The sequence below is a fragment of the Cyprinodon variegatus genome, unplaced genomic scaffold (assembly GCF_000732505.1).
Source record: "Cyprinodon variegatus isolate N-32 unplaced genomic scaffold, C_variegatus-1.0 Scaffold99, whole genome shotgun sequence".
Taxonomy (NCBI): Eukaryota; Metazoa; Chordata; class Actinopteri; order Cyprinodontiformes; family Cyprinodontidae; genus Cyprinodon; species Cyprinodon variegatus.
This window is the reverse complement of record NW_015150552.1, coordinates 983,352-993,259: the sequence shown is the minus strand read 5'-3', so window position 1 is coordinate 993,259 and position 9,908 is coordinate 983,352. Positions and strand designations below refer to the sequence as shown.

The 9,908-nt window shown below is 40.3% G+C and overlaps 1 protein-coding gene across 1 annotated transcript; it reads left to right on the top strand.

The window, feature by feature from the left end:
* Positions 1 to 4,506: 4,506 nt before the first annotated feature.
* Positions 4,507 to 7,799, top strand: LOC107084406 (actin, cytoplasmic-like). Its single transcript, XM_015374217.1, has 9 exons — positions 4,507 to 4,661; positions 5,185 to 5,309; positions 5,382 to 5,510; positions 5,750 to 5,860; positions 5,950 to 6,034; positions 6,111 to 6,272; positions 6,363 to 6,554; positions 6,834 to 7,015; positions 7,326 to 7,799. The coding sequence occupies exons 2-9, from the start codon at positions 5,187 to 5,189 to the stop codon at positions 7,467 to 7,469; spliced, it is 1,128 nt and encodes a 375-aa protein (XP_015229703.1). The 5' UTR covers positions 4,507 to 4,661; positions 5,185 to 5,186; the 3' UTR covers positions 7,470 to 7,799.
* The last annotated feature ends 2,109 nt before the right edge of the window (positions 7,800 to 9,908 follow it).

Sequence of the window (9,908 nt, the reverse complement as noted above, 5' to 3'; positions counted from 1 at the left end):
ATCCAGGATGGAGTCACAGCTAAACAGGAACAGACGAGGCAAAGCTACTATGAGAAAAAGCAGAAAGAGCAGAACATTAGAGATTGAACTAACAGATTCTGCAGAGTAGGAGAATAGAGATAGAATGAAAAACAATGATGAAATGGGAGTCCCTATGTTCTCCATCAGTCTAAGTCTATAGCAGCATAACTATAGAGATAGCTCAGGATAACCTGAGCCACTCTACTGTAACTATAAGCTCCTGATAAAAATAACACAAAGAAAAGCTAAACAAAATTCCTGTCTTATAAACTATTCAATGCCAAGTCATTAACTGGATGCACTCAGCTGGTTTCCTTTGGATAGACAACTTTTAGCCAATTGGTCTGCAGGATTTGACTGAGTTGTCTCTGAAAAATGCCTGATGATGATGTTTTGTAAATTTTTACTACAGAAATAAACTGACGTGAATAAGAAATGAGGAGACAGCAGCTGTAAGGTAACACCTGAACACCTCAGTGAGCCCAGCTAAATACTTACATACATACAATACAGCTGAGGAGCACGGTGTGTCTGTAAATACAATACCGAGGTGGTCAGACATCAGCAAGAGAGAAGAACATATATCTAAACTTTTACATTTAATGCCTTCCGCCTGAGTGGGATGCATGAAAAGACTGCTTCCAAGCTAATAGACGTCCACAGTTTCAGAGAGAATATCCAGGAATAAAAACAAAATAAGCTGATAATCTCCACCAGATTCAATCCAAACTGAGACTACAACCTGCTTAAGGAAAAAACTATAAAAGCTACTCAGCTATCCCTGTTTGTATTTATTTATCCAAAGGGAATAAAGCATTTTTATAGTATACACACAAATTTGTAGATATATAAAACACACTGACTTGTAGGCAAAGCTCTGTGCCCTGCTGGGTCCAGCTCCACATCTCACTGCATGAAATTCAATAAGAAACTCAGCTCACTGTGAAAATCATGTACTCTCCATAAAAACCCCAAATGGAGGTACATTAGCATGTCACACAATGTACACGTTAAAAAATGATGTATTTTTGTCAAACTCTATAAAGTGGGCTGTGCCTGTTTGTCCTGTATTGCAAAAGAATCTGGGTAACCAGCAGTAGATCAAAACATAAGGAGGTCCTTAAGCTAAATGAGGTATTAATAGGAAGGATCCTGTTTCCTCTTCCTACCTCCTTCCTAACTGCCAGCACCATTCGGATGGCACTGATCATAGTGACCACTGAAACACTTCTGCTAGGGATAAAGTGTTCGTAAACATTTCTCCAATTATGATTCACCCAACGCTTCAGTTAGCATGTTAAAGGTTAAAGGATCATAACAGAATTAAATAAATGTGTCATCTGGAGGGGTTGAAGGAGAAGCTTGTTTTCTCTGATAGGAATGCTAATAAATGCCAAGAAAGCACAACTCGGGTTTACAAAGCTGCCTCTGGATTAACTTCAGTGTTTCTGCAGGTATTTCCTTTGTATAAATGAGACCAAAAACACACAGCAGGTTATCAGAAACAACTTCTAAACCATGATGGTGGAGGGATTCCTCTGCTGCTGAGCACCTTTCCCTCATGTGAAGGGAACAAAATCTGCTCTGTTTATGAATTATTCTATAGTTAAATGTGAATCCATCAGTCCAATGAAGCCTGGTCCAAACTTCATTAACAGAACCATGAACCCAAACACAGCAGCTGATTTCCTGTGGTTGAACAAAAAGCTCCACAGAAACTAATGTCTGCAAATCCAAATAGTATTACGCCTCAGAGAAAAGAATAGGGGGAAATCCCTCCCAACCTTTTAAGAGAAATTAAAAGATGAGACAGAATAATTAAAGTTTTTACAGAAGAAGGAGGTTTAAATATCTGTCAAAATTCACATGTTTTTAGAAGCAACAAAAAAACAAAAACAGGAAGCTGGTGTTTTCCAGAGAAACCAGATTCCATCCATAACTTCATTTTCAGGCTGGAGCTAAAATTTCAGAGTGAGAAGTTTCTGTGAAATTCGTTGAACCGGTTATACATGCAGTGTCCAGGGGTGGGGGGGGAGTCTGTATCTGTAGCAATCAGTGAAGTAAGGGGACATCGTATACGTATTGTAAATTCATGTTTTTTGTTTTGTTTTGTTTGTTTTTTTACAAAGTTTTAAGTAATAGAGTATGAAAAAAAATGCAAAAGCAGTGTAGAAGATTGATTGAGATATAGAGATTAAAGAAAGAATTTAAGGAAGGTGAGCTGACTAAACAAAAGCAGATCTGTAAAAATTTGTTTTGGGGGAATGTTGCCGTGGAAGACGCCCGACCTTCTGAGACTTAGAAGGTCTTTTCTCTGAGCAGAGAGTGAAAAGTTCATCAAGGTACTGATGATGAAAACGTTCAAGGGTTTAAAATAAATAATGAGTCCAACACACAGAAATATAGAGACACACACAATGGATGGATGGATGGATGGATGGATGGATGGATGGATGGATGGATGGATGGATGGATGGATGGATGGATGGATGGATGGTAAAGTGTATTTTTTTCATTATACAAAATATTTTATTTCAAAAATATTTCCTTGAAATTGGAGTTTGGAAGCGATCATCCGGAAAGCTCTCCACCGTGAGTTTTTTTTTTATCTTACAGTAAAAAGCTGATAAATCTGTGGCTGCAGATATCAGGGATGAGGCAGGAAAAGCAGCCATAATTTAAATATATCCCAGGGATTTAATGTCAGCATTGATTCAATTTAATTAAAATCAAACAGTTCTGAAGAAACCACATTACAACCTAAAACTTTCCAATCATTTCTCACTCTATCCAGACCCTACATCCAAACCAGGGTGATGTTAGCCTAAAAGAAAGGCCTGATGATTAAAGTCTCATCAGCTACTGTACCTGGAGTCTGATTATATTATCAGTCAGTCTGACTCACTGGATGAGCATAAGGAAAAACTAACTGACTTTATTTTCTACTGTAGCTGTGTGATAAAGAAGTAAAGCTACGCCCTGAGGTGTATTTCCCTTATGTTATTAATAAAGATCTGCTCTAACAACAGCTGTCAGTAAAGAGCAATTTAAAGCAAACTGTTTGATTGGACCCATGAAGAGAAGCTGGAAGCTCAAAACTGGATCCTTTCCAGGTTCGCACCTGACATCTAGAAAGTATGAACCGCTGTTCATCTGGGCCATTTAGTTATTCTGTATGTTTTATTTCTCATGCATGAATGTCGGATTTATCAGATAAAAACCCACCATGAAATGAAGCGTCAGGTTCTGGTCACACTCTTGTGAAACATCAGGTCCGGGTTTGGAAACATGGAAAGTTTTGAAGGAGGGAAAAAAATTCCACTTTTGCAACAGAGAGAAAAAAGAAGTGTTGGTTTATAAAGAACATTAAGAAACGACATCAGCAGACAGGAGGGGCTTTAGTCTGGTTCTGCATTTGTTCCTGATTTACATCTGAGAGTTCCTGAGTGTAAATCTGGTCTAAAGATGTTCCTTCTCTCAGGTTTTAGTGAGCTGTGAGTCAGCCTGCTGCTGTATTTTGCCTCAGGATGTCCTTCATCAAGTTCATGTGGCCGTCTGACATGCAACGACCTGCAGAGCTGCACAATGAATGTCACACAACTCCGTTCCTAGAGGACTTGATTGTGGTTCTGTAAATGTTTTTTTTTTTATGCAGATTAAAGGTTGGATTGTAGAAAAAGTCCTCCTGTAACTTTCTAAACTTTCTACACAACAAACCGCCATCTTACAGGGGAGACAACCTCACTGTCCTCACACTAACACAAACCTTCACATATGTGGCTCTGGCACCGCAGGCCTTTTCCGGCGCTCCTATAGCAAGCTTTTAAAACAGGCCTGAAAAACTTGTTCCAAATTATTTTCTAATGTTCTGTAGTATTTTTGTTCTCCTTTGTATTTATGGATTTACTACATTTTTTGTGTTATTGAACAATTTTCTCCATTTTTTTCACAATGACTATTTAAGATTTTCTGTAAATGTAAAGTGCATTATCAATAGATGCATTATTTTTATAATTCCTGTTATTAAACTGAACCATAAAGGTTTTATTTTTATTGCTGCAAGCCTCACTGTTTTTAATTCTTCCAAACAAATGTTTTCTGAGCCAATCAGAAGCCTTTCTCTATATTTCTGTGCAGTGAGGTTATTTTAAACAGCTGCAGCACCTACTCTCTAATGCTGCATCAGTCAGCCATGTTTTAATGATACTCTAGGTTATTTTACATTTTCATTATATCTTCTATCAAACATATTTTTAGGCTTTAGACTCCAGTTTCGGTTTATCAGCTCATTTTTGTTTCTCCTTTGCGCAGATTACCTTTTTGTGTTTCAGGCCAATCAGCGGCGGCTTGAATTTCGTGAGAAATCCACCAGATGATTCCTGATGAGGGACAAATGACTGACAGTCCCTCCAGCCAATCGGGAGGGGAGCTGGAAAAAATCCCAGCGCGAGCTGCACACCTGAACCAATCAAAGCGCGAGCTGAGAGAACCTTACCTTTTATGGAGAACAGCGCGGTGTGCCGGCTCAAATAAAGCCGCTGCGGCTGCTGATGTGATGCTGCAGTAAGCGACCACAGCTGGGACAGAGGAACAGCAGCAGGACTTCACCTACAGACACACCCGCTACTCACCTGCAACAGGTAAGATTCAGACTGGAGCTTCTGCGGTTGCATTTGGTTAATCTGATCTTAGACACTAAATGTTTGTGTTTTGGTGTTTTCCAGCCAATTTTGGTTTTGATATATGCATTTAAAATTAGTCCCTTAGGTGGCATTAGCTGCATCTTAATTTTTAAGGTTCAATTATGACAGTATATTGTATTAAAATTGTATATTTGCTATTTAAGATGGGTCATTTAGCATGCTTAATCATTAAATGAAATGCACTGAAAATGACTCTAGGTGTTGAATTCCTCTTTGTTTTCCAATTAAGAATTGGAATGAAATTTGCTTTTAAATTTAATGACTGCTCCTAAGTGAGGAAATCCAACAGTGAATGGAGTTGAGGCTATTTGGTCACACCCAGTAGCTCTGATTTGAAGACTGGGAACATGGGTGTGGTGCAAGACTGTACCAAGATTCATCTAGTTTCATCTCTTAAGTCCTGACCTGCGTGCCTTGAGTTATCTGAAAACAACTCTTTAAATTTAATTTTTTTTCACAGAAATGGAAGACGATATCTCTGCTCTCGTTGTTGACAATGGCTCCGGTATGTGCAAGGCCGGTTTTGCTGGGGATGATGCTCCTCGTGCAGTTTTCCCCTCCATTGTTGGGCGCCCCAGACACCAGGTGGGAACCCGACTGCTTACATTTGTATTGTGTAGAGGGTGAACGGTGTAGCTGATCTTATGTTTTCTGCAGGGTGTGATGGTGGGTATGGGACAAAAGGACAGCTATGTGGGAGACGAGGCCCAGAGCAAGAGGGGTATCCTGACCCTGAAGTACCCCATTGAGCATGGCATTGTTACCAACTGGGATGACATGGAGAAGGTAAACTGATGTTGAAATTGTGTCAACATGGGCCTGATGATGGGTTATTGAAATTTTTGAAGTTCTGTTGCCTTTAATTAAATCTTAATTTAAACAAATTGCTAATTTTGTTTTTTTTTTGACGATTCTCAGGGAAACTGTAGCGAAGTGTGTGGGTGGGGGGTGTGTTTTTTTTTTTTTTTTTGCACGCTCTCCAAATATAACTAAACTTCTGCTGTGTTTCCTGCTCTTCCATTCAGATCTGGCATCACACCTTCTACAATGAGCTCCGTGTTGCTCCAGAGGAACATCCAGTCCTGCTGACAGAAGCTCCACTCAACCCCAAAGCCAACAGGGAGAAGATGACCCAGGTTAGTTCTTACTTTCTGAACCCAGTTTGGGGAGGAAAAAAAAAGCTACTTAACCAGAAAATAATTTAAACTAATCCTTTCTTTCCCAGATCATGTTTGAGACATTCAACTCTCCTGCCATGTATGTGGCCATTCAGGCTGTGCTGTCCCTGTATGCCTCTGGTCGTACTACAGGTGGGTGAAACTCAAATGAGGTGACCCTCCATCATTACCTTTAATAGTTCTTGTAATGAGCAGTTTTATCCCTCAGGTATTGTGATGGACTCTGGGGATGGTGTCAGCCATACTGTGCCAATCTACGAAGGCTATGCTCTTCCTCACGCCATCCTCCGTCTGGATCTGGCTGGCAGAGATCTAACAGATTACCTGATGAAGATCCTTACAGAGAGGGGCTACAGCTTCACTACCACTGGTATGACTCAATGATTGGCCCCAGACATTTCTTTAATGCTATACATGGCCCACTTCTCTGGTACCAAGTTTGCTTTAAACTGACTTCCAGCTGAGCGTGAGATTGTGAGAGACATCAAGGAGAAGCTCTGCTATGTGGCTCTGGACTTCGAGCAGGAAATGCAGACTGCAGCTTCCTCGTCTTCCCTGGAGAAGAGCTATGAGCTCCCTGATGGACAAGTCATCACAATCGGCAACGAGAGGTTCCGCTGTCCTGAGGCCCTCTTCCAGCCTTCTTTCCTTGGTGTGTACTAATTTAAAGTCTTAAATGTTTCCTTTAAAGTATGGTCTTGACTCCCCCAGGGGGGCTAGCAGTAGCGGGAAGCTTTGGGTGGTAGTGGATATAGCAGGAAGCTTGCAAACTGAACGGGCAACAAATTGCTCTGCATGCTAACTGGCATAGTGGCACTCTGCTCCATCAGGGATGGGTTAAATGGACAGGATAAACTTAAGTGTTTGTGGGTATATTGTTTTTGAAAGCAGTCTACTGGTGGTTCTACATTTAACTGACTTTAATCTATAGGAATGGAGTCTGCTGGTGTTCATGAGACCACCTACAACAGCATCATGAAGTGTGATGTGGACATCCGTAAGGATCTGTACGCCAACACTGTGCTGTCCGGTGGTACCACCATGTACCCTGGAATTGCTGACCGTATGCAGAAGGAAATTACTGGCCTGGCCCCACCCACCATGAAAATCAAGGTATGGAACCCAGTTCTTGGTGCCCACCATGGGTTTTCCTTTCACAGTACAACTGGCTGAACAGAAGGGAAATCTGGTTACAAATGCTTTAAGAGCTGGGTGTCTATTCAAAAGGTGGTACCATAATTATCCTACAGAGGACAGAAAATATCACCCAACATGAAGGAACACAAAGTTTAACAATCAAATGTGTTTCTGTAAAAAGCTAAAGTCTTGATAGTAAATCAAAATTTACATTTGAGTTTTCCTTTAAAGTGGTTGCATTAAACTTTGCTATTAACTGGCTCTAAATTAAATCTATTCTCTGCAGATTATTGCTCCACCTGAGAGGAAGTACTCTGTCTGGATTGGTGGCTCTATCCTGGCCTCACTCTCCACCTTCCAGCAGATGTGGATCAGCAAGCAGGAGTATGATGAATCTGGTCCAGCAATTGTCCACCGCAAGTGCTTCTAAAGCGTTCCCCCTCCTGTCCCAGTGGTCAACATGTTTTCAACTGCTGCATCCAGCTGAAGGGTCGTCTGGTTCATCTTGTGTAAACGGACTCAAACATGCAACCTGAACCAGCAATGGTTCTATTTCAGTCTGATGCTACTGAATGTTGAAATTTCATTACTAAAACTTGCCATTTAGTTTGATGCACCCCTGGATGGCTGTGCTGAGCCTTGTACATCAGGATAATCCATCTCTGTAGTGACTGGAGGTAGCATTTTAAAATCCTGTTGCTGCATCTTTCCAATGCATTAAATCACTGATTCTCAAAAATAAAAGTTTACACATGCTGTACTCTTGTGTGGGGTGTGTTTGTTTTGTTTTTTGGCCATTTAACCTTTATGGTATTAAAGTTTCTCTTAACTAGTGACCTCCAATTAACAGTGCTGTTAGCAAATTTAACTCCATGGTGGTTCTCTAAGCCCCAGAGATGTGGTCCTGCTATTGGCTAGTTTTTCTTTAGTTCACTGGAGTATATGCCCAACTAGACTTTGGGCAGCTCCTGTTCATTACTGTATGATTGCTCTAGGTGTGTAACCGTTTTCAGGGTAAGTCTTGAGACACATCTGAATTGGTTTGCTCAGTAGGAGCTTGCCATGTAGCCTGTTCTGCCTGTGTCAAAGGATCCCAAGTGTAAGAAATGCTGCCATCTATTGGTGAACTATTCCTTGCTCTTGTGGATGAGTCTGCTGATTTAATTGAGGCTAAAATTTATAGATGTAAAACAGAATATTTAAATGCTGAATTTTTATCTGATTTGGCTGTAAAATCAACTGCAAATGAAACTCTGCTTCATTCAGGTGGGAACAAAGCTATGCCCAACTTTTGTTAAATGAGCTAATTTCACTGGCTAGAAGCTTCTCGACCGCAACGAGTGTCGATTACTTTGGCTTGAGTTTACCAAAAGGTCAACACCTGCAGTTTTTACAGGCACATTTTTACTGATAGAAATTGTGTAAGGAATTAGTGTAATCAGTGTCCCTAAAAAGTGTCCTTGGCCTTCCACAAGTGTAAAGAGGCAGATCCCAATTTTTCTTCCATAAAACCTTCAATTGTGCTGTAGTTTTTGGACAGGCACAAGCATCCTGTGGTTAAGTTTGGATCTTGAATCACTTGAACATACTATGCCAGAGTAGAATTAATCAGACTATTGAACCACTTTTGGTAAAAATTAACGAAAAGTTTCAAGAACTGAAATATCTACATACAGTGGGAACAAACAAATCATGGTATGAAAATTAGTGCTGGTTGTATTTCTAAGTTTTAATCAGGAAAAATCCCTTTACAAAGTCAGGTCTTCAGATTTTCCACCTGAACGTTTTTAAAAATTTACTTATTCAAAACCGTCCAGGTCGCATTGATCACTAGTGAAAAGCTTTCTACAGGTGATGGCATGAAGTATTAAATTTCTACACTTTTAACACTGATACAGCATCACAACTAGGACCACTTCTAGAGATTAAAAGCATATATGGTTCAGAATGCAAAAATATTGACCAAAGTCATAGTTTACAAATTGAAAAGCATTGCATGTTTCTGTATTATGGGAGTTAAAGGTGATTTGAACACTGATCTTTCTAATGTAGAACCAGACTCTTCTAGATCCCATTAGAACATATTTAAGTGCATTACTGGTGCCCTGATTATTAGTGTCTGCACCGTATGATCCACTCAGCAAAGTTCTGGATGTTGAGCTGATAAACCAGAATCAGGCAGGTCCATGTTCTCTCTTGGAACATTTCCAGGTTCAATAATTAACGGCTTTGATACAAATAAAATAGTAAAGAATAAAGAAAGATTGGTGCGACTAATAAAGAAGCAAACCACACATAAGTCCATTTCCTTCTTTTCCGATAGTGCTCCTCCTGAAGTTGTCGATGACTCGTCCTCTCCTCCTCCAGCTTCATCTTCATCTCCTGCAGGTTCTCTTTCAGCTCCTCATGCATTCGCTCCCAGATTTTTTCCTTTTCTTTCTCCAAAGCTGCCCTCTCCTTTACCCTCTCTCGTCTGCTCTGCTCCAGCTTCTTCTCAGCTGCCTCTTTTTGTTCTCGTTCAGAACTAACTTGTTTTTCCAAGGCACCAACTTTTTGTTGCCACTCTTTCCGCTGCACCTCTGCCCTTTTTCTTTCCCCTTCCTCCAGTTCTTTCTTTATCTTTTCACGCTCCTTTATCATTGATTCTTTCTCCTTCAATAATTGCTTTCTTTCTCGTTCAAATTTAGCCTGAAGGGCTTTAATTTCATCTTTGTGTCTTTTCTTTTCTTCGTCCTTTTCCTTTACATCCGTCTCTTTCCTCTGTGGTTCTATTGACTTTGGTTCATCTTCACCCTCTTTCTCACTCTTCAGTTTCACATCCTGCAGTTCAGCTTCCAGTTTTAAAGTTCTATCAATCAAAATCCTGGTG

Excerpts from the sequence above, each read along its gene's own strand:
- LOC107084406 (XM_015374217.1), top strand. The coding sequence starts at position 5,187 with ATGGAAGACGATATCTCTGCTCTCGTTGTTGACAATGGCTCCGGTATG. Across the intron at positions 5,861-5,949 it reads ACAGGGAGAAGATGACCCAG|ATCATGTTTGAGACATTCAA; the intron begins GTTAGTTCTTAC and ends TTTCTTTCCCAG. Across the intron at positions 7,016-7,325 it reads CACCCACCATGAAAATCAAG|ATTATTGCTCCACCTGAGAG; the intron begins GTATGGAACCCA and ends TATTCTCTGCAG.